Source organism: Bos grunniens, chromosome 27 (genome assembly GCF_055505025.1).
Source record: "Bos grunniens cultivar Pamir isolate PY7600 chromosome 27, Bosgru_T2T1.0, whole genome shotgun sequence".
In the NCBI taxonomy this organism is placed as follows: Eukaryota; Metazoa; Chordata; class Mammalia; order Artiodactyla; family Bovidae; genus Bos; species Bos grunniens.
Window position 1 is genome coordinate 45,741,117 of NC_141191.1, and position 24,785 is coordinate 45,765,901.

The window sequence follows — 24,785 nt, forward strand, 5'->3', positions numbered from 1 at the left end:
GGGGGCGGGGTGGGGGCGGCCGCCCGCCGCGCTCCGGGCCCTGATGTCACAGGCGCGGCGGGGACACCGCGAGGCGGAGCCGGCGGGCGGCGGGGATGGGCGGCGCGGGCGCTCGCTCCGGCCGCCGGGGACCGCGGGCCGCGGGGGAGGCGGCGGCCTGAGCGCCCAGGCCCCGCGCGCCGCCGGGGCTCCGGCCGGGCGCCGGGAGACGCAGCATGTATCTCGGTGAGTGCGCGCTCCCACGGCGCCCTTCTGGGGGGCGGGGGGCGGCGCGGGAAGCCCCGGGATCCGTCCCGGTGACCCCCTCGCCGCCCGCGGGCACTGGGGGAGCGCCTTCGTGCCGCGCGCGGGGCAGGGCGCGAGGCGTAGGGGAGTCGAAGTTGGACGAGAGGAGAGCCGGGCGTGGGGGGCCCCAACTTCACCCGCCGCGTGTGCGCGGGGCGGACGCCTCAGGAGGGGAGGGCGGGGGGCGGCGTGGGAAAGTCCGGGGCGAACTTGCTGGGGTGCCAGGCGAAGTTGGTCCCGCGGATGCTCCGGGAGCCCGGCCGTGCCCGCGGCTCAGAGGCGTGTCGGCGTGCCCCCGGTTCCGAGGAGGACGGGAGGACAGCCCTGGGTGCGCGCTGCCCGAGCCGCTCACAACAGCCTTTCTCCCCATTCCCGGTTTTCCACCGACCTCCGGCGCCTGGCACGGAATGCATAGTGTTTTAAACCTCTGGAGGGCTCCGAGCCGTTAAATGTGTGTGCAGTTGAGTTGCGTGCCGCGCTGGAAACCTCCCGCAGGTCTCCCCGGAGCCGCCTGCCTTTCGGGAAAGCATGTTCAGGCTGACTTAGAGCCGGGCTCGCCGGGGAGCGATGTCAGTGTGCTGGGAGCTGAGCGTTTGCACCGGAACGCGGCGCCTGACGGCCGCGGGGACGGCGCAGCCCTGCCCTGAACTGCAAGCCCAGGATTAGACGGACACCCTGTCCTCCTCCCGGAGCTATGCTTTCCTTCTGTAAGTGCCATCCCGCGTCAGCACTGAAGGGTATCTCTCCGATATTAACAGATCTGTGAGAGCCGCTAAGGGGCTGGAGAGGGAGTATTCCAAGGTGCGGATGCTCCGGGTGATTGGTTGACTTGCTTGAAATAATAAAGCTAGGGTCATTTTTCAGTTAAAGAGGCATTTGGATCAACTTGCGTTGGGGCAGTGTTGGTTTCTTGGGTGTTTATTTCGGTGTGTACTTATGTTGTTTGCTTGAGCCTTTGAAACATTTGCCAAAGTATGCAAAAGCTGACCGCTCTTTTAATTGTCTTGATCGCAGTTTTGATTTCCCTATAATTTGTGTCATATTAGAAAAGACGGCTTAAAAATAACTAACAATGATTTGAAGGAAAGGCTCGTTGCATAGCCAGATTTAAGCAGAATCCAGAGTTAATGCTCCAGGCTGTGATAGTAATAGAGGTGGTAAGCCTCTTGATTGGCAGTTCATAAAATAGCAAGTGTTCACCATGAATATGTTTTTGACATCTGCAAAAGCTTGTAAAGACAACCTGTCTTTTGAATAAAATAACATTTTATCACCGGTAATGGTATTTAAGGGATGGAAAGGAAGATTATAATATTAAAGTTTTCAGCCTCTTGCAGCAACGCCTGAGGTGATGGTGGTAAGGATGTAGCGTTAACCGGAGCAGTAGTGTGGTCTCCAAGTAGTGGTCCAAAGGCCATCTGCACTGTACTGGATTGGTGAAGTGCATATTGTTAACTGCATGATCATCCAGCCGTCTTGTAAAGCAGGGTGATTCACAGGGCAATTAGTTTCACTGTGCAATGCAAGTTTATAATAGCTCACCCTGAAATGTGATGTCCTGCTTGAGATGAAATTGTATTCTTTTAAAGGCAAGGCTAAGGTTGTTCTCTGTGTCATGAGCACGGTTTGGGCTTACCATAATCCCCGCATGAGATATGTTTTTCTATTCTTGGAGAAAATCCTGTGCATTTAGGAATGCTGTTTCTTTCAGGTTCTGCCGTGCACCCCCTCTCTCAAGGAACTTGGGGAGCAGCCCTGTCTGTCGTGACATGTGTGGTCCATTATCTCAGGCCAGAATTGACAGTGCAAGCCAGGCGTGTTAAGATTCAACAGCATTTTAATGTTGCACTTCCCGAAGAGTATGAATACATGCATGCAGGCACACACGTGTATTTACGTGTACGCAGCTGTTTCAGGGCATTTTTTCAAAACAGTGCTTTCACTTTGCTGTTTGGCTGCTCGTGACTGTCTTCACATTTCAACTGCCAAGTGTTTATCAAGTCGAGGAGGACGGAGACAAAGGGAAAGCAGGGCACATTCTCCGGCCTTCCTGGTGATTTGTGGGAGTGAGGTCGAGGTGTCAGAAGTCTTTTCTTGTGTCCCCAGCAGGGAGTGACCAAGAGCAGAGTGATGCTGAAACACCTGGGGAACTGATACGCAGGCAGGCAGATATAAACCATCTGATCATCAGTGGTGCTCCCCTGCCACCACCTTTCAGATACGATGGAGGACTCATTGCTGGACACACTGGCCCACCCTCTGCCCCTCTGGAGACCCCCTTGTCCTTAGGGGGTGGACACCCGGACCCTGTCTTTCTCAGTCAGAATCAGCTGCATGCGTGCATGTTGGTGGAATCTGTACTATTTCCAGTTCTCCAGAATAGCTCATGTTTTGAGTGTGTCTCAGACTCACGGGACTAATGGATTTTTTTTACTGACTTCAGCCTCACTCTTATCTCCTATTGAAATTTTAGTGCTGTGTTTTCAATAATTGTGCGTTTGCACTCACCGAGCTGTGATTTAAGAGTTTGCTCTTCAGTCACCGTGGATACTTTTGTTACTTATTCTATCGATCTTGCATTCATTACTTGGAGTTAAGAATCAGGTTCACCCATAAGAAAGGAGGGAGGAAAAATCCCAGTCAGCCAGTGGGTTGGGATTTACTGTAAAAGCAGGAGAAAAATCAGGAAGACTTCTAGAGAAGTTACCCTCCTCACCCCCAGGAATATTTGACATACTTAAAAGTGATGTGTGCCTAGGATGAAGAGCCATTAATATCCGGTCCAGAAGTAGGGAATTCCCTGGGGTCCAGTGGTCAGGCACTTTGCCTGCGGAGGGCCATGGGTTCGATCTCCAGTCAGGGAACTGAGATCCCACAATCTGTATGGACAGATTAAAAAATGTTAGAATTGCGATCCTCAGTTTGCAAATGAGACCTAGCAACAGTGAATTAATTAAAACTGATCCAGGAATAAAAGCCAGTAGCTGAGAGGCTCCCCCAGACGAGGGCAGAGGTTGGGGGTGTTGTGAGTTCCGCAGGTCCGCCCTGTGCCAACAGGTGACAGTGAGGTCGGGGCGGCGACGGGAAGGGCAGGTGCGTCTGCAGGAGGCAGAGGCCGTCCACCAGCCCTGTGGCTCCAGGTCTGACTCATCATCGCCCCTTTTCCATCCTCCCCGCGCTCTTCTCCGGGGCCATAGTGATGAGCGGCCACCTGTCGTGTCCCAGGGCTTTGCCATCCGCAGAGAAAGTGGGAGACTTCTGACACCGAGGAGACTCCGTGTGGCCGGAGGTCACCCAGACGGAGACCCCAGGGAGGTCACTGCCAGGCAGGGCCGGAGGCTTACTCCCTGAGGGACCTGCCGGGAAAACAAGAAAGGATGCACCTTCAATAAGTGAGCAGAACTCAGAGGCGAACAGTAGAGCTCACTGTGAATGCTGCTATTGATGGCATAGTCATTAAACCCAGAGAAAAAGGGCGAGCAAAATTTAGAAAGTGCGAACCAGCCATTCACGTTCAGCAGAGGTGTTAATTGTGGATCAGCTGTCTCCCTTCAATGCTTTAGAAACACAAGAAAAAGACCTGAGTGGTGTGCCTCTCATAATAAGGAATACTTGATGGAGGAAGCTTTCCATATAACAGCTAGGAAAAAAAAATCTCACAGGAAAATTCTAGACCAGGAGCCTGTTTCCCTGCCTATGATAGACACCTTCGTACGCTGTCATAGGAAGGACGCTGTGTTTCCCCTGGGATGTTTAGGACATTCTCTAGTCAGCATTTACACTTTCGCTTGTGGTTGGGCCATCAAGTTTCACCTCCAGAGCAGTGTGTTAGAAAAACAGTTAAGCAGCAAGGTTACGAGGAATGAGATGAGCAGAAAACAGCAGGCAGAAGAGAAAAGCCTTCCTCTTTCTGTGCGTTTTCAGTGGAAACATTTAACTCATCCCAATTAGTTTGTGCTGAGTGATCTGTTTCGGGGATTAGGTCCACCTGAGTTGCTCAAACACACTGGACAGGTTTCTGTTTTCCTAGGCTTCCAGGGGAGAGGATAATTCAGGAGGGAATTCATGAATCCAGGTTACCCTTTTTAAACTTTGAAGTCATTACCACTGTGTGTTATTACAAATGCTTCTAAATGACACGCAATCAATTACTACATAACAGGGGTGGAGAATGTGGCAGGCGAATAGTAACTCCCCTGAGAGTTGAGCTACTTCTTTTCCAGAGTCATATGACTTTCTCATTTCCAGGAACCAAATTTCAAGTATGATCAGGATGTCAGTAACATGGATTCTTTATTATGACCCTTACATTGTGAGCTAAAGTTTGTTTTTTTTTAGGACCTTCTTAGTGGCTGTAATTATATGGAGATGAGATGGGTTTATTTAAGGGATGTGTTCCAAATTCATGAGATAATGATGACTCGCAAAGTCACCCTTTTGTGGGTGGCACGATTGTTCCAAGAAACAAATGAAAAATTTAAATTAGTGGTTTCTGACTTCTATTGCAATGTATTTGGTCACAGCTGCTTTTGACTGAAACCTCCCATGATACCACCAGATGAGTTGGCTAGTGTGTGTGTGTATGTTTGGGGGGGTGGTGGTGGTGGTGAGTGTGTGTATGTGTGTGTGTGACTATGTGTGTGTGTGGTTGGGTGTGTGTGTGGTGTGTGGGTGTGTTTGGTGTGTGTGTGTGAGATGTGTGTGTAGTGTGTGTGTGTGATGTATGTGTGTGCAGTGTGTGTGTATGTGGGGTGTGTGTGTGTAACACTGGAGCATCAAATAGTGCCTTGTTATATAAATACCCCGGCATTTATTTCTCATTCACATCTTTTGTAGATTTCTAAATCTTTTCACATCCTTTGCAAGGCAAAACTTTAAGAATTGATTTAATAAGATGGATATGAAACTATATTTTGAGCACAGCTGCCTTTCAAGTTTATCAACCATTATATACCTTAGAGGTTTTTAAAGTCAAGTCACAAGGATAATTTTTGTGGCCTCTCCTGGTTAAGAAAGAGTGATGCTTGTATAAGCAGAAAACTATTTTGACTTTGACCTTGAGAAAGAGCTGTTTCGATTTGTGTTACACTATGAGAAACGTCGAAAAACAACAGAGGTCATAGTCACTGCCCTTTCTCTGTGTGTCTCTCTTTAAAGAAGTCATTACATATCATTTCCCATAAAGATTAGTTTTGCAACAGAATTTCACACATGATTGGTGGCATTAAGAGAAAATACAGCGTATAGGTGACTGGAAATATCAAAGCTTAAAGTGGTTGAGATCATGTTTGAACCAAATTGCTAGAGTTGAAAATAGGAAGACGCTTTGCTCTGTTGCAGCGTCAAAATTCTTATAAAGCAGCTGGAAGTCGGCCTCCTTTGAGTGTGAACTCCAGGCTTGCACAGCCTTTAAAACTGAAGGCTTTTCCATGAAACCCTCTGGATTCTGACACCTGGAACGCACACGAAGCTGCATCAGAGTGCTGAATGGCAGGCACTGAGCCTCTTCTTCTTAACCTTTAAGTTTCTTTTTCTCTTTTGCCCAGTTGCAATAATCCTGTTTCTGTAAGTTGGGAGGAAGGAGGCAAGTTACCTAGTCAAGGTCACAGGGGAACCAGCAGCAGCAGTCTGGGCTCCAGCGATGCCGTCTGCCCCGAGCACCAGGGTGCTGGAGGGAGGTAGGGACCGCGGCCAGGCCATGCTCAGGCCTTGGGATTGCAAGATGGACCGGGCCTTGGAGACCAAAGAGGGAGGGAGTCCACTGCTTCAGCGGATCCAGAAGGCCGATGTTCCCTAGCGGAGCTGGTGTCTGTGTGTTGACAAGAGAAACACACCTCTCTGATTCTGAAATGGTAGCTGCTTTTTTTTCGATATGTCAAAGCCAGGACTCGTCCTTAGAAATTGGATCTTTAAATAAATGTATGGAATTACACAACCTATTTTCTTTTGGTTTGCTTCTTTCTTCATGGGACTCTGCAGTGTAAAAAGGAGAGGGACAGAGCTACAGAATATTGAGGCTAATGTTCTAATATGTTGGAAGAACACGTGAAATCCTCAGATGAGATGATAGAATGGTTCTATTGTCAGTCTACCTGGTCACAGCATCAGTTCTCAGCTGCATCTGTCTCCTAGGTGGCATCTCCAGAGGATGCCAACATCTGCTTGCCCCAGATGTTGGCATCCTCTGGCCTTGGGGCTGGGATAGGCAAGGAACCTCCTTATGCATAGGTAACCAGAAGTGCCCAGGGGGGCCACCAGTTTTGAAAATTGCCATTTGTTAAGGCTGGGCAAAGTGGAGATCATCCGCCTGCTGTCTGCAAGGCTTTCATGAAATTGTTCTTCACACTTAAAGCCTTTTCCGTACTGGTGCGTTTTGCTGATGAAGGAGCCCACCTGTGGCAGAGTGCTCTGAGGACAACAACGTGAGTGAACGTGAACGTGCTTTAATAAACAGGATCCTTGTAGAGAAACTTGCATTTTTTAATGTGCATCTACCTTATTCTTTTTATCCTCAGAATAACCCATTGCAGGAGGTAGACAAAATAAAATTATTCCTATTTTTAGATGAGGAATCTGAGCCTCAGATGGCTGAAACAACTTTCTCAAGGTCACATGTGTCAGGGCCAAGACGCCGATTCATGGCTTTGGAGCGGATTTCAGTGTCCTTTTCTCTTTACAGCAGAGCGTGGAGCCATATCTTCATGAATGGAAGACTGTTCATAATCATGCTAGAGTGAGCGTTGCAGCCAGTTACTAAGGGTGTGAATGCAGGTGACTGAGGCCTAAGACATATTTGTGTTTTGACTTTGTGGAGTCACAATAACAGAAATTTGGATTTAATTCACACTTTTATTTATTCTGCTTTTTTTTAACATCAAATAATCAGAAAAAATCAATTGAGAGGCATGAATTGACTTCTGGCAAGACCCAGACTTTCTACTGCTACAGTGATTCCAAAGTGTTGTTGGATATGGAGGCTTGTATTCATTACGTGTTAAACATACCTGCTGTGTCACAATGTAACTCAGTGCTTGCAGAAATGACACAAGTATTTGTGCTACACACTTTGATATTTACAACATTATTTCCAGTGTTTGTTCAAGATAAGAGTCCCAGCCTGGTCATTTCCCACAACTGATAAAGAAGCAAAAATGACCCTGTTAGAATTTCAGCTGTCCCATTTATACTGGCTCTGTGTTCTTGGGCAAGTCACCTCACATTTTGGTATCCAGTTTGTTACTTTGTGTGTGTGTGTGTGTGTGTGTGAACAGAGAATAATGCTAATATGTTTCCTACAGTTCTATTTTGAGGACTAAAATACACAGCCATATAAAAGTGCCAAGCCCCAGAAGTCTGCAGTGATTGGTTGTCAGTAACATTTGACTCTTTCTTGCTTTTTCCCTCTATGTCCACCTCCCTGTACAAATGTATGAAACTTGAAAAAAAACTGATGAAATCTTTTAGGGTCAAACCAGAAAACAGGCCCCATGCCAGCTAGTGTGCCAAGAAGGACTTTAGTGCTGATCGTTTGTTCTGTGGGTGAAGCAGCTGAGAAGCCCTTCCAGGAGGCAGGAGTCGCCCAGGGCTTAGTGACAGTGGGAAATGGGGGCTGTGAGATGGGGAGAGAGGGGAGGGGTCCTGGAGGCCAGCAAAACAGGGGCTGTGAGATGGCGAGAGGGGAAAGGGGCCTGGAGGCCAGGACCCTGGGCTCCTGCTCGGGGCTGGAATCGTGGCGGGCCGGAGCGAGACCCTGGGGACAGGGGATTCAGCCTCAGGCACAGAGGGGGCAGGTCCTGACCCCTCCTCTGAGCCCCCTCTGGAGCACCGCCTCCACCTCCCGAGGGGGGCTCAGAAGGCAAAGCCTCTGCCTGCAAAGTGGGAGACCAGCTTCCAACCCTGGTTGGGAAGATCCCCTGGAGAAGGACATGGGAGCCCACTCCAGGATTCTTGCCTGGAGAACTCCATGGACAGAGGAGCCTGGCGGGCTGCAGTTCATGGGGTCGTGCAGAGTCGGACACGACTGAGCGCCCCCACTTCCTCTTCTCTCTTTTCTCATCAGTGGAATCCAGAGGCCAGCAGGCAAGGCCGCCTGGGCAGTGTGTCCTGCACAGTCCGCATCTGGGTGGTCCTGGGAGAGCTTGAGACGGGTCTCAGAGCAGACTGGCCAGGGACCTGGAGGGAGAAGCGAGTAGCTTTTTATTTATTTGTTTTATTTGCTCAGGCGTGTAGTTGCTGTACAATGCTGTGTTCGTTTCTGTTGTTCGGCAAGGTGAACCAGCTGTGTGTATACAAGTATCCCCTCTCTTTTTGGGTTTCCTTCCCATCTAGGTCAGTACAGAGCACTGAGTCGAGCTCTATATGGTATACAGTAGGTGCCTGTTATCTATTTTATGAAAAAGTGAAAGTGTTAGTCACTCAGTGGTGTCCAGCTCTTTGCGCCTGTGGACTCTATGCTGCTGCTGCTGCTGCTAAGTCGCTTCAGTCATGTCCGACTCTGTGCGACCCCATAGACGGAAGCCCACCAGGCTCCCCCGTCCCTGGGATTCTCCAGGCAAGAACACTGGAGTGGGTTGCCATTTCCTTCTCCAATGCATGAAAGTGAAAAGTGAAAGGGAAGTCGCTCAGTCGTGTCTGACTCTTAGTGACCCCATGGACTATAGCCTACCAGGCTCCTCCATCCATGGGATTTTCCAGGCAAGAGTACTGGAGTGGGGTGCCATTGCCTTCTCCACGTGGACTCTATACATAGTATCAATAGGGCGTGTACGTCAGTCCCCGTCTCCCTGTTCCTCCCCAGTCCCTCCCTCTTTCCCCCTTGACCTCTATACTTTTCTTCTCTGCATCTGTGTCTCCACTTCTCTTGTCTCTGCAAAGATATTTCAGATACCAGTGTGATGTTCCTTGGGGGAGCTGCAGGTAGGAGGGAAGGGAATATAGGTGAAGGGCATTCAGCAACTCCTCACCAATGCTCTGCATTCAGGTTCCTCCTCCGTCACTTTTGGCTACTGCAGCATCGGACAGACTAGTGGATCTCTCTCTGCCTCGATTTTCCCCTCTATACAGTGGGTTAAAGGCTCCATCTGACAGAGAGATCCCGTCCGAGGTTGAAATAAACTTCATAATCTGCAAAGCACCGTATGAATGGGCCCTGGCATGACGGTGCAAAAGACAGATGGATCACAAAGACAAGAGTGGGGGCTGCCCTGGTGGCTCAGTGGTAACGAATCTGCCGGTGACCCCTGACCCGAGAAGATCCTGCATGCCATGAAGCAGCTAAGCTCTGTGCCACAGCCGGGGACCCACAACCACTGAGGCCACGGGCTATGGCTGCTGAAGGTCCTGCTCTGCAACGAGAAGCCCACGCAACAGGGAAGACCCAGCACAGCCAGAAATAAATAGATAAAGAAAATTAGAGGAAGACAAGAGTGGAGTTTGAAGAAATAACAGTTTGGAAATACATGCTGAGTGATGCCGGTTAGCATCCCCTCGGAGTATCTGGGGTCACCGAGAAAGGGAGCAGGTGGTTACCCCTTAGGCAGCCACTGATCCTCTGGAGCTGAGATTCCACCCAGGCCACTGCTGATCTGATGTAACAAAGGGAAATGTTAGGAGCAGAGGCAGGAGAGAGATGAGCAGGCCAGGAAATCTCTATTAGGGCTCCATGCCCCATGTCCCTTCCTGCCCGAGACTCTAATGGGGACGGACACATTGAAAGCTGAGGGAGTTTATTAATAGTTGCTTGGGACGCGAAGAGGGATTTGGTATCGATTTTTTTCCCTATCCTTCCCTGTGTTGCTTGACTTTTAAACACGGCTTTCTTTGGCTGACTGGCTGTGCTATTAGAAAAAAAAAAAAGGAAGGCCCAGCATTCTCCCCTCTTGGATGGGTCTGTTAGCATCGCTCTCAAAGCTGGGTCCCGAAGCCTTGCAACTGTTTATAGCATTCGGTGCCCTTATGTAGTCACGTGAAGGTGACTGGCAGGGAGTGTGGCCCCGTGATGCCCAGCCCAGCGGGCATGTGTCACCACACGTGTTTCCGTTCGCAGCCCCAGGAAGCGCAGGCTGTGTCTCACATCTGTGGGGGTTCTTGGGAGCCATGTCCTAAGGAAGCTCTATCAGTTAAATGGTGCGTTAGAAGTACATGGCTTAAAATGTGTTCTTTTTCCTTAAAACAAACAAAAAAAATGTTGCATAAGATCCTGAAACTAACCTTCTGGCAAATTAGTTCTTTTTTGGCACTGTCGCCGGGTTTCCCTAACTTTAAAATGCTTCATGGGACTTCCCTGACGGTCCAGTGGTTAAGACTCCCCACTCCCAGCATGGGAGACACAGGTTTGATCCCTGGTAGGGCTTCCCCTGTGGCTCAGGAGTAAAGAATCTGCCTGCAATGCAGGAGATGCAGGAGACAACAGTTTGATCCCTGGGACGGGAAGATCCCCTGGAGAAGGAAATGCCAACCCACTTCCATACTCTTGCCTGGAGAATCCCAGGGGCAGAAGAGCCTGGCAGACTACAATGCATGGCGTCACAAAGAGTTGGACACGACTAAAGCGACTGAGCACAGGGAAACCAAGCTTCTGCATGCTGCATGTGTGGCCTGGCCCCAAAAACGAAAAGTAAATGCTTAATAAGGGAGCCGCTGGTGGCCTGGTGGTTAGCATTCTGGGTTTTCACCACCATTAGCCCAGGTTCAATCCCTGGTCGGGGAACTGAGATTTCATAAGCTGTGCGGCGCAGCCAAAATAAATAACAACATAAAATAAAGTATAATAAAATGCTTAATAAGTAAGAACATTACCGTGAGAATCCCAAGAAGTGGACTCTATGGAGCTCTTGGTGTCCTTGGGGAATTCTTCAGCCCCTGTTCATGGTGAACAGTGCCCCAGCTGGCCGAGGAGGGAATGTCCAGGAGCGTGGATGCCTGCTTTAGTGCCAGACGCTGGCGTGAGTTACTTCATTGGCACCTCACCACCATCCTCAGAGGCCGCCCGGGGGTCTGGGTGCTGGCTGCACCGAGGAGTCCCCTGGGGACTCTGGAATGATGCTCCAGTCACCGCCCTGTGGCTGTCCGATGACGTCTGCTTCTCTGGGGCGGGCCCAGCACCTGCCTTTCTTCTGGAACGCCCCAGTTGATTCTGAAGGATAGCCAGATTGAGAGCCACCAAGACGGGTGGTTCACAGACTGCTCTCTGCACCCCAGGAGTGCCCAGCCGGCTGGGTTACCCTGGCATAGGGGTCAGGACCCCACGCCAGGTCAGTCGGAGTCCAGAGCCTGTGTTCTCCACCCTCAACAGGCTGCTTTCATGGAAGGAAGTCTGCCTGTGGCCTGAGGTCTGGACCCAACTGCGAGCGGCTTTGTGCTTCCCCTTGCTTTCTAGGTTGGTCCCTAGGGATGAGCCCTCCCTTTCCTGCCCTTGGGGCCCCTGTAGAGCTGGCACCCCAGAGAGCTCCATGCTGTGCTCCTTGAGTCAGGGTCACAGACCTATGGTTCTGGAAAGGATTCTAGAAGCTGCTTCTCAAAATGTAATGTTCATACGAACCTCCCAAGGATCCTATTAGAAAACATGTTTCGATTCCATAGGTCTGGGGTGACCCAGAATCCTGTCTTTCAGCGAGCTCCCGGGAGATGTCAGCCCGGAGCGTGTCACTGACCATGCTCTCTGTAGAAGTCTTCACTGATCATCCAGCTGAGGTATGGCTTCCTGCTGATGTGAAAAATCAAGCCTGCGTCCTTAATCTAAGTTCTCTGTTTCTACTGCACCAGATACCAAAGGGTCCTTGGTTAGAGCTCCATACAGGGGGACCAAGCACCCTACTTTTGCCTGAGACAAAAGAGCAGGGGGTCCTCAGGGTGTGGGCCTTTCAGCAGTGCCGAAATGAAGGGAGACAAAAGAGCAGGGGGTCCTCAGGGTGTGGGCCTTTCAGCAGTGCCGAAATGAAGGGTGACAAAAGAGCGGGGGTCCTCAGGGTGTGGGCCTTGCAGCAGTGCTGAAATGAAGGGTGACAAAAGAGCGGGGGTCCTCAGGGTGTGGGCCTTGCAGCAGTGCTGAAATGAAGGGAGACAAAAGAGCGGGGGTCCTCAGGGTGTGGGCCTTGCAGCAGGGCCGAAATGAAGGGCGTCTCACGCAGGCTGGAATGACTTGTTCCCCATGGTCCCAGTAGCTCAGGGTTGAGTCCTAGCTCAAGTTCAGATCCGAGCTTCAGCGTTCAAGACCAAGCTCCTCCCAGAGAACTTGAGCAAGTGACCTGCTTTCTCGGAGCCTCCACCTCCCTGTCTGTGAAACAAGAACAATAAATGAAACCACCTGCAACAATGGTTGGAGAAGGCGATGGCACCCCACTCCAGTACTCTTGCCTGGAAAATCCCATGGACGGAGGAGCCTGCTAGGCTATACAGTCCATGGGGCTGCTGAGAGTCAGACACAACTGAGCGACTTCATGTTCACTTTTCACTTTCATGCATTGGAGGAGGAAATGGCAACCCACTCCAGTGTTCTTGCCTGGAGAATCTCAGGGATGGGGGAGCCTGCTGGGCTTCCGTCTATGGGGGAGCACAGAGTCGGACACGACTGAAGCTACTTAGCGGCAACAACGGTGATGATGGGATGAGCTGGTGTCCACAGAGCCTGCTGCCCAGTGTCCCTTCCACTGACCGCTGAGCTGACTCCCCACTCCCATCCATCACTGGGAAGAAGAAGCACCCCAAAGACCAGGTGTGCGGGGCCATGGATCACCTGTACTGCACCAGCTGTCCACAGAGAGGGCAGCCTATGGATTACCTTCTGCCCTCAAATACGATGGGCAGGCCGGTGAAGTCATTCTTCATTCCGCCTGCAGTCTGCCTACCCTGAATATGGATCCTAACGATCTTTGTTTGTTGTTTAGGGGACGAAAGGCCTGGCTGAGGCTTGGCCACCTCGGGACATGGTGAACAGGCCCCCTGAGCAACAATGTCCCCGTTGACCTTGTTTATCCGTTAGTGTTGCTCTGAGCCTTGTAACAGCTTACGAGGCCGGCTGCGGCTAATGAGTGTTCCTCCATCTCCTGACCCATCCCGCTCGTAACAATCAATAGTCTTAAAACAACAGGCTCACAGACCACTGAAGTGCCCGCGTCGGCTGGCTGGCCTTGGGTGGAAGCTGCAAGCCGTGCCCTCCCTTACCTGGGAAAGCCAGTTCGCTCGCCTGTCAGGTGCCATCTGTTTCTCCGAGTGCTTAGCCTGCCAACTGTGTGACGATTGTGTGCGAAGCAGAGGGCGCTTTGTTTTCCTATGATGTGTGGCAAGTAGGTCTGCTCCAGGCAGCAAATCATTCCCCGGTAGGGGTTATCTGGCCTGGACTGCAGCCGACTGGCATTTCAGACAAGAAAACAAATGAGCAACAAAGCAGAAGCTACTCCTGCTTCCTCGAGCCTAAAATACAATCGTAGGGAAGTCTCAATACAGTTGCAGTTTCACTGGCGAGCGCAAAATTGGGAGATTTTATCTCCGGGCTCATCTCTGCTTGCCGTGGTCACAGCGTCTTCCATTCTGGCACATGCCCTTTGATAGATGGAGTCAAAGTCTCCATTTTGTAGACAGGAGGAAAGAGGCCGTGTGCTTTGGTAAATGCACGCATCTGGCTAGTGCCCTTCTCCACCCACAGCTCACAAGCCAAGCCTTGACTCAGTGGCGTGAATTTGGAAGAATGGCCGCAGCCTCAGCTTCCAGATCAGTAAATTGAGAACGTGGTAACTCATCAGGCAGCCTTCTAACTACTAAAAATAGCCGAGGTGTATTAGTGCAGGGTGCCTGCCAACTGCTGTGCCTGGTGCTCACCCACTCCTCCTGATGCCTGCTTGGAAGGGCAATCAGCGAGCCTGGCTTGCAGACGAGGAAATCAAGTACAGAGAGGTGAGCAGGGAGGCCGCCATGAGCGGGCAGGCTGGGTAGACCCCAGAGGCCCAGCGGCCTGGCCACACCGGTGTGACCTTGGGAAAGCTTGGCCTCTGAAAGCCAGATCCCCGAGCACAGTCTCATGCTGCAGGGGAAAACAGGTCACCAGCAGACGCACGGCCCAACCCAGCGGCAGAGTGCACCTCAGCTTGAGGGCCAAGCCACCCCCTGGGGGTGGGGCCTGAGGCTGAGGGCAGAGGAATATTCTGGCTCCTTCCAGAAAGTCTGCACAAGGGTCGGGGATAGGAAGCCTTTTTCATGGAGCGTGCACTGCTGCAAACCAGAGCTCACAGTAGCGCACGGGGGCCGGCTCTGGATGCCTGATCCAGCCACCCCCTTCCAGGTGAAGCAGCATGTCTGTGCTCCCCGGCTCCTCCCTGAGTCCACATAAAGCACCCGATGCAGGCCAGGCTTTCTTATTGGAGATTAATCAGAACTTTTGGGGGCTTTTTATAGAGCACCAGGAACTGAGGGAGGCCATGGCATCTTTCTATACCCGCGATAGAATATTTTCAATTTTTGAAAAGCTAATGCATGCACCATTTTTGAAATACAACGTTGTAAAAGGATTTCAAATAGCGAAAGCGAAATCTCCTCCCCCCACCCTGGTTCGCTTTAGTTTATCTGGGAGACTGACTTCTCCAGAAGGGGAGGGTGGATGAAGCTGGCCCAGTTATAAGATAAAAGCATCCCAGGGGTGGTCATTGCAGCGTGGTTGCTGTAGGTAACAGTGCTGTATTGGGTATTTAAGAGTTTGAGGAGAAGTACATCTTAAAAGCGCTCATCAGAAGGAAAAACTTGCAACCATGAGGGGTGATAGATGTTAACTGGACTTACTGTAGTGATCATTTCTCAGTGTATACACACATCAGATCATTATATTGTATGTCTTCAACTTATGCTACATGTCAATGATATCTGAATAACACCGGAAAAATAAGCTCTGTGGAAGGGTATATGTATACACCCCCTTTTATTTTTACATGGAGTGGAAGCCTACCATATCCCTGTTTTTCATGTTGCTTTATTTAGCATACATTGATCTTTCTATTTTTTTAATTTTATGGCTAAATGATATCCTAATGTAGGAACATACTGTGATTAATTTTACTGGCCCTTTTAAAAGAAAAGTAAATTCTTTTCAATATTTCTCTAATAAAAACAACGAATATCGTTGTGCATACATTGTCCATTGTGTGCATGTTCACATACATCCATAGAATAAGCTTATAAAAGTGGAATTTAGGGGGTAAGGCATATTTAATTCTCACAGGCATTGCCAGAGTATCCCATGGAAATTTCTTATTGACCGATTTCTACATATATTTCTCTTACAAAGGAGGGAATAGCTGCTTCCAAACTGGTGAACTGTTGATGTGAAAATGGTCTTGACACCTTCTCAGAGCATGAATTCTCAAAGTGGAGCAAAATGAGTGACTTCCTGCGTTCCCTCCTTGCCTCTCCTCCCCAGTCTGTTTCTCCACTTAACTCCGTTGTGCTAATTCCATATGGGTATGATTTCAATACTGAAGAAAGCAGTGGTGCCATAAAGTCAAAAGAAGCCCTGTGCTTTCAGAACGAGGGTGTCTGCAATGGAAAGAATGGGTCGTCTAGTGAAGCGGTGCCATCCCACCTCAAAACTAGAATGTTGATCCTCGAAAGAGCTCTGAATCAGTTAGATCTAAATTCAACTTCTGTTGGAAGCTTCATTTTCTTTGGAGCCCGTGAACCTTCAGAGGCAAAAGCACATTTGCATAATTCCATATTTCAGGGTTTTTTTCCTTGTACATATTCCTAACTCTCATGCTCTTCTTCATATTTTTCAGCATCACAATTTAGAAAGCATTAGACCTAGAAATAGGCTGGACTGTCTATTGCATGTCTGTGATAAAAATGCCATGTTTATTGAAGCCCCCAAATCTCTAAGCAGTGATGATGATCATCATTTATTGAACCCTTGAGCTGTTTACAAACATCAGTTCATTTATTCCCTAGAGCAGCGATGCTGTTTTAGTGAATGAGATATCATTCTATGTCATTCTGTCTACTTTACAAAAGAAGAAAGGTTCCCTTAAAGGTTCAGTTTCTTGTCCAAGATTGAATAGATTGAAAATACAGGCATGGGATTTGAAGCCAGGACCTGTGATGGGATGTCTCGGGTGCCGAGTGTTGCCCCCACCGTTTGGTATGTTCTGCCCAGCACGGGACTCCTGGGGCACTTCTGTAGAACCCTGACAGACGGGGGCATTTCTGTAAAATGGAGGTTCTCACTTTCCCCGTCTGTTCTGTGGGAGGGTCTTAGGAACAATCACAGCCACCCCTGATGAAGTGTAATCAGTACCAGGAGCCGTTCCTGTATGAAGGGCTCTGAGGAGGGGGTGGACCAGCCGTCTCTTCTTCTGTTGGAGAGATGGTCTCCTCTGTTACCTGCTGGCTCTTTGAGCCATCGTAGCAGTTAAGTAAAGGAAATCAGTAAATCACTGCACGTTATTATATGCTAATTGGGAGTACTGGGTAGAACTCACTCTCAAGTGTCCTGATTATACTTCCCTCTGTTGCTTGAGGTTCTCTCTCATCCTAGAAATGACGCAAGCCCTGAGGAATATGTATTAGCAGAGTCTCCTAGTCTGGATAGCATCTTCTATCTCATCTCACCCCAACATCCTTATCCTGAGAGGTGGAAAATGGGAACTTAGTGGGTTTCATTGTGTGGCCCAAACAGAGTCAGTAGCGAGTGGGGAAGCTGGGCTGCCTAGAGTCCAGGTAACTCCTTCCTTGGACCAACTGACCCTCCCTCCTCAGTGTTGGGGAAGGAGATGGTGGCCCACTTCAGTGTTCCCGCCTGGAGAATCCACGGACAGAGGAGCCTGGTGGGCTACAGACCAGGGGGTCGCAAAGAGTCAGACACGACTGAGCCACCGGACACGCAACTCAGGGTGTGAGGGGTGGTTGTTCTTCTTCATAAGTGCTCTCCTTGCTTTACGGATGGAGGGACTGACGGCATCCCCTGACTGATGTTACCCAGGGTGAAGGCAGGCTCTCTCTGCTTCCCAGGCGGGGCTCCCCTGCCGCCCCATGCTGGGGTTTCTAGGTGGGGGATCATCTGCCCATCTCGGCCTCTAAAGGAGCTCAGAGGCCCAGCTCAGCCCTGCAGGTCTCTGCTCCCACCGTGGCTGTGGGGTTAGAGGGCGGCTTTCCCGGAGCCTTAAGTTCCCAGGAGCCAAGGCAGACCACCTCCCACGCCGTGCGCTGCGGGGGCAGTTTCCTCTGTGGAGCCGAGCGCTCCTGTGCCCGCGGGCCTGGCCTGGCTCTCTGCTTCCAGCTCTGCCCGCTCTGCAGACCCGACAGCCCCAGCATGCACACAGTAACACACACTCACACCACACAGACACAGACACACACACTCACACCACACACGCACACAGAGACACACACCACACACACACAGGCACAGACACACACACTCACACACAGACCCACTCACACACACCACACACACACTCACATACCCACACACACCACACACACAGACACAGACATGCACACCACACACACTACACACACAGACACACATACACACTCACACACACTCATACACAGACACACACACACCACATAGACACAGGCATACACACACATAGACATATACTCATACGCTCACACACACACCACACACCGCACACAGAGACACACACACACACACAGGCACAGACACGCACACTCACACACAGACCCACTCACACACACACCACACAGACACAGACATACACATGCTCATACACACTACACACACAGATACACATACACACTCACACACACGCATACACAGACACGCACACACACCACACAGACACAGACATACACACACATACCACACACTGCTCACAGGGACACACAGACACACACACCACACACACAGGCACAGACACACTCTCACACAGACCCACTCACACACACCATACCACACACACACACACCCCTCTGCTAGGGCAAGGCTTAGCTGCAGACTCAGTCGCCCCCAGCACAGACACACACAGATGCCCGCTGTAATTCTTGTTTCCTCCTTCAAAGCTCCAGAACTTGGTCCCCAGGTGGTCAGGACAGCCCTGGCTCTGGCCCGGGTTTACGCTGCCGTTTCACTTTTACCAGAGTCCCCTCCTCCCACCCCAGGTCCAGCCCTGCAGAACCACTCCTCGTTTCTAGCCCTTCTGAGACTTTGCCCCAAGTTGTCCTTTTTGCCTGACTCGGTTGTTTTTGCCTCTGCATCTCTGAAACCTTAAGTATCCGTTGTTTTTTCACTCATTGTTTTCTTTAAACCGTCCTGTAACTGCTCCATGTATTCACAGAAACATCACCGTACTAATTCTTCATGAGAGTCTGCTGTCAGTGTGCCTCCTTTTCTGAAAGACCATCTAATTCTTCATAAAAGGAGTAAGCATGCTGTTTCTGAATTTCTAGGTATGGTATTTCCCAAGCTCATCTGAGCAACACCTGGAGAATTGGAAAAGGTCTGTGTCTTCTGTTTCCCAGTCTGGATTTCCTGAGTCGGACAAGCAGGGAAAGAGACCATGGATGTATTTTCAACTTTGCCCCAATTTAATATCATGAAATTGTTGGCTCTCTGCAGAAAAACCCAGAAAGGTAACACAGTAGTGCATAAACTACTAATAGGATTTAATTGTGAACTACACAGAATGAGGCAATTTTTTGGAAAGAAGATACATAAGCAAACACTTCTGGAAATTATGAAAAAGATTGTTCTGACAGGAGAGACTTATCCTAAATCATATCATCAACCCATAAAAATTAAATAATTTGGTTTTCAATAATAGGTATATTATAAATAAAATACAGATTAGAACTTTTAGAAGTAAACCTTAATATTTATGTATAAGGAAGTGCCAGTTATGATAAAAATGATATTAAAATTCATTGTAGAAAGCAGGAACTATTAAATCAGTGGGTTGGGTCCCACTGAATTTACATTTAGACAAATAAAACAGATGCCTATTCTACTTTTTACACCAAAATAAATTATAGTTTGAGCAAAGATTCAAACATAGGAGGTAAAGCCATAAATTTATGGAAGGAAGCCTGGGTGAATAAATTTATACTCCTAATGGAAATGGCCTTTGTAATCAGGACACAAACCCATACTATAAAGGAGAGAAAGGATAAATCTAACTGCATCAAATTTTAACTTGTGTTTGGGAAAAATAATTCAAGAATAAGTGAAAAAAAATGACACATTTGGAAAATAGTATTTAAACATCACTGTCAGGTAAATGGCCAATTTCTTTAGTTACTAAACAGAGCTTATAAGAATTAATAAGAAAAGACAAACAACTAAAGAAAAATGAAGAATATGGGCAGATACTTTACAAATAAAATATATTGCCAGTGAAAATATAAAATTATACTCATTTTCAATCATCATAACAAACAGAAATAATGGGATGTATATAGTCATTACTTGGGAGATGAGTAAATTTTTAAAAGTCGGGTATGACAAAAACCACTCACACACAGTTGTGTGCAAAGGAAGTCGTCTTTTCTGAACTCTGTACATAATGCTCCAATAGTACTTCTATATGCTTATCTTTTTATATCAAATACTCTTACCCTAACAAGCGTACAAGCTTATTACTAGCAACATACTGCATATTCCCCAGAGCTCTCTCTCCATATGACTTAGGAGGTTTAATGCAGGGTGGATTTTTAAAGCTCACACTGGAAACAGTGAAAGTGAACATCAGTGCAGGATCTGCTGTTGGTCTCCACTGGCACAGATCATTAGCAGTCGCTGGCTTTGGGCAGCACTTACGCTTCTTAAGTCACCTTGTGCAGCTAGAATGTTCCATGGGCCAGGGAATAGATTGCTTGCTGCTCTGTGCCCAGGAATCGGAGGTGCGTCATGGCTGGACGTGAGTGATTGGCTCACTTTGCTTTTCTCATTGAGGGTCGTCTGTCTTTGTCCTATGAGCCACTTTTTCAGTTCTCTTGTCCTGTTCCTCTGCACTGACAGACATATTGCAAGAACTGTATTATTTTTTATTAATTTTCTTGGACTATAGTTGCTTTACATTGTCATGTTAGCCTCTGCTGCGTAGCAAATTGAATCAGCTGTATGTATACCTATATTCCTTCTTTTTTGGATTGAGTAGAGTTCCCTGGGCTATACAGTAGGTTCTCATTGTTTATTAGTTTTTCTATTTTATACATAGTATCGATACTGTATATGTGTCAATCTCAGTCTCCCAATTCACCCCACCCCTCTCCCCACTTGGTATCCGTATGTGTGTTTCTTCTCTACTATTTCTGCTTTGCAAATACAATCATCTATACCATTTTTCTGAGTGCTGAAGAACTGATGCTTTTGAACTGTGGGGTTGGAGAAGACTCTTGAGAGTCCCATGGACAGCACAGAGATCCAACCAGTCCATCCTAAAGGAAATCCGTCCTGACTATTCACTGGAAGGACTGATGCTAAAGCTGAAACTCCGGTACTTTGGCCACCTGATGCAGAGAGCTGACTCATTTGAAAAGACCCTGATGCTGGGAAAGACTGAAGGCAGGAGGAGAAGGGGACAACAGAGGATGAGATGGTTGGATGGCATCACTGACTAAACAGACATGAATCTAAGCAAACTCCAGGAGATAGTGGAGGACAGCCGAGCCTGGAGTGCTGCAGTCTGTGGTGTCGCCAAGAGTCAGACATGACTTGGCGACTGCACAACAACATACCGTTTTTCCTAGATTCCACAGATACGCGTTAATATACGATATTTGTTTCTCTCTGAGAACTGTGTCCATTTAAAAGGATTGTGAGGCTCATGTCACAGGTCCCCAGGAGACACTCTGCTCAGCCAGAGCCGGGGCGTGCTGCCCTTTGCCATCTGTCTGGCGGCCATCCCTCCCCACAGGAGGATGCTGCGTGGCCGGAACCCTCCGTTTCCAGGCCTCTGAAGTGGAGCTGGCCCTGGCGGAGGACAGTAACCCAGGTCCGGTTACCACGCCGCCTCTTGTGCCTGCTGACAGAGTGGCTCTGGCCAGACCTTCCCGTGTGCATCTCAGCTTCCTTTCGGCGTGCTTCTTAATGAGATGTGAGCATGGCTTCCCAGGTGTCTCAGTGGTAAAGAATTGCCTGCCGAGCAGGAGAGGCGGGTTGGGTCCCTGGGTCTGGAAGGTCCCGCAAAGGAAGAAAGGGCAACCCGCTCCAGTATTCCTGCCTGAGAAGTCCTATGGACAGAGGAGACTGGCGGGCTGCAGTTTGCGGGGTCGAAAAAGGGTCGGATAGGACTTGGTGACTAAAGAACAACCCAACTGCACACAGCGCAGTCCTCTTAGTTGACGGCAGCTTTAGAGAGTCGGTAATCAGGCGGACGCCCAGCGAGGCAAGAGTCAGCGAGTGGGCGGAGCATCCTGCCTCCCGGGCCCACACAAACCCTGCTGCAACCGCGCTGCTCGGGATCTGCTGAGACTCACCTGCGGATTCACTCCAGACTGAGTAGGAGGCTACTTCCTTTCTGCTACCAGGAGACGTGGGGCTCGATTTGTTCTTAGCCCCCTTACCTGGTGCCCCGAAGATCCGGGCCCTTGCAGAGGTCGTGGTTACCTTCACCGATCCGGCTCCTGAAGGTGTTTCCTCTCCCTCTGGGCTCCTTCCAGAACCCCCTGGGTTTTCACCGGATGCCGGAGTTCTCATCCTGTCGATTGCTAGCCCAGCTCGGGGCTGAGCTCTGAGAGATTATGGAGCCCCGCCTGGGAAGGCGCTGGGAGAGCCCAGGACCTTATCTGTAAAAAACCTCCCAGGGAGACAGAAGCCTCCGTCTAGGGGAGTGCTCAGCAGTGTCAGGATCTCAGGAGCCCCAAGTCAGGCCGCCTTCCACTGCAGCTGGAAATGACAGTCTTATCTTCAAAGACGGTGGAGTGGGGAGATAATCCACTTTCAGTCAGGGTTTATAAAGCAAGCCTTGCCTCTTCTTCATCTTAAAATAGCTTGAACGAAGGCCTGTTAGCCAATGACTGGGAAACCGCTGTTTAAATAATTACACAAACTCACGGTTACCGAGGAGGAGAGATGGAGGCGGATGGATGAGGAGTCTGGGATGGACTTGTCCACACTGCTGTGTTTAGAATGGATCACTATCAGGGACCTACTGTACAGCACAGGGAGCTCTGCTCAATACTCCATAATAACCTAAACAGGAAGAGAATTTGGAAAAGAAGACATGGATATATGTAGAAGGTATATGTGCTGTGCTGTGCTTAGTGGCTCAGTCATGCCTGACTCTTGGCAACGCCATGGACTGTAGCCCGCCAGGCTCCTCTTCTGTCCATGGAATTCTGCAGGCCAGAATCCTGGAGTGGGTTGCCATTTCCTTCTCCACATAATGTGTATATGCATAACTAAATTGCTTTGCTGTACACTTGAAAATAGCACAACATCATACATCAACTACGCTCTAATAAAAAAGAAAAATTAAAAAAAGAAACGTTTAAAAAACTAAAAGAAAAAAAAATTATGCCCTTCTGAGAGATTCATGTTTAGGTTTTTATTGCTTTTAAAGTCTGATTGTTTATAAATCTTTACATTTCAAGATATGAGGCATACTTGAATGTTATTACTTGGGTTTTTGCTGTCGGTGAGCCTGGAAGGTGAATCATTACCAGGAGGGTCACTCTGCATGGGGGTCAGGGATGGAATTTCTGTGTCTGCGTGCACATGGGCAGGGGTGGGGCAGGGGCAGCGGCGGGCACAGGCAGTGGTGGCATCACCCCTTCATGAGAAGGTCCCTCCCCTCCATGCTGAGGGCTGCCAAGGCTTCTAGACACTGTAGGTAAGTCAGTGAACAAAACAGAGATCCCTGCCCTTGAAGAAGGTCCATTTTCTTGGGAAGAGACAGACATTAACTAACAAACATACTAAAGTATGTTTTTCAGTTGCTAAGTTGTGCCCGACTCTGTGTCCCCAGGGACTGCAGCACACCAGGCTTCCCTGTCCTTTACTATCTCCCGGAGTTTACTCAAACTCATGTCCATCAAGTCGGTGATGGCAGCCAACCAGCTCATCCTCTGTCGCCCCCTTCTCCTCCTGCCTTCAATCTTTCCCAGCATCAGGGTCTTTTCCAGTGAGTCAGTTCTTTGCATCAGGTGGCCAGAGTATTGGAGTTTCACCCTTAGCATCAATCCTTCCAATGAATATTCATGACTGATTTCTTATAGGCTGGGCTGGTTGGATCTCCTTGCAGTCCATGGAACTCTCAAGAGTCTTCTCCAACACCACAGTTCAAAAGCATCAATCCTTTGGTGCTCAGCTTTATTTATAGTCCAACTCTCACATCCATACATGACTACTGGAAAAACCATAGCCTTGGCTAGATGGACCTTTGTCAGCAAAGCAATGTCTCTGCTTTTTAACACACTGCCTAGGTTTGTCATAGCTTTTTTCCCCAAGGCGCAAGCGTCTTTTAATTTCATATAGTAAGGTAGAATATGGTGAACACTGTGGGTGGGAAGTGCAGTTCAGGGGGGTCCTGGCAGAGCAGGGCAGGGGAGGGGTGGCCAGCATGCAGGACCTTGTGCAGAAGGTCATCTCCGAGCCAAGTTTGGATGAATTGGAGCTCTTCTCTGCCACCGACTAGCTGAGTCAGCTGGACAGGCCCCCTGGCCACACTGAGGCTGTGCTTCCTCACCTATGAAGTGGCAACAGTAGTTAACCTGCTGTGGACAATTAAAAGGGCAAACAAAGCCTGACAAAGCAGCAGGCTTATACTATGTCCTCGGAAAGCTGTAGGGTTTTATGACTTGTTTTACTATGACCCATTCAGTTGGTCTCAATTTCTGTTTCAGATTATGAGTAACTTGTTTGCAAAGCAGAAATAGACACAGAGGTAGAGAACAAACACATCGATGCCAAAAGGGAGGTGTGGGGGGGGAAACTGGGAGACTGGAATTAACACACAGACACTGCTGCTACCGCGTGCAAAGTCAGTAAGTGGTGAGAACCTCCCGTGCAGCATGGGGGACGCCACCCCTGCTCTGCAATGCCCTGGATGGGAAGGGGCTCCGCCACATAGGGCAAGTAAGCACACAGCTGACTCATTTGCTGAACAGGAGGAATTAGCACCAAATTGTAAGCAACCATACTCCAATACAAATGAAGAAAACAGTCGGTAAAAGTGTTTAATCAAATGTATTTTTTAAGGGGATACATGTTCTGGGATGGTATCACACAGACCTTGAGCTTCTGTGACCTGATAAAACCTTGATTTTTTTTTTTTTTCCTCTGTTAAAGAATCTGGGGAAAGTAAATGCCAGGGTACTGCATGGGTGGGCACTTGATCTTGTCTTCCTTTCACCATACGGCATGTTTGGGTCCACCTGGGTTCTGACCTCTGCAGGCTGGGTGGGCAGAAGAATGAATCAGGACCACGTGGGCCCGGGAAGCTGACCCCCGACAGCCAGGTCGGGGGCCTCCTTTCACAGGGACAGCAAGTCCACAGAGGTGTGTGGAAGGCCACGGGGAGGATGGGAAACTCTGATGAATGACACTGTAGATTTGGAGG

General features: G+C 49.2%; 1 protein-coding gene and 1 long non-coding RNA gene across 5 annotated transcripts in view; one reads left to right on the forward strand and one right to left on the reverse strand.

The window, feature by feature from the left end:
• The window catches only part of ZNF385D (zinc finger protein 385D), a 1,003,514-nt gene that overhangs the window by 646,255 nt on the left and 332,474 nt on the right, over positions 1-24,785 (forward strand). The window contains exon 1 of one of the 4 annotated variants that reach the window (XM_086379820.1): positions 68-225. The exons of 2 other annotated variants lie outside the window; for them this stretch is intronic. In XM_086379820.1, coding sequence (XP_086235946.1) covers positions 216-225 — 10 coding nt within the window. In that variant the 5' untranslated portion in view covers positions 68-215. Of the gene's footprint in view, positions 1-67; positions 226-510; positions 993-24,785 lie in introns of those variants that run through there. One more of the 4 variants, XM_086379819.1, reaches the window with a different exon arrangement.
• LOC147343908 (uncharacterized) lies at positions 1,955-4,119 on the reverse strand. Its single transcript, XR_015156040.1, has 5 exons — positions 3,993-4,119; positions 3,497-3,641; positions 3,023-3,164; positions 2,794-2,947; positions 1,955-2,435 (listed from the first exon to the last, which is right to left on the reverse strand). It is a non-coding gene; the product is annotated as an uncharacterized LOC147343908 (long non-coding RNA).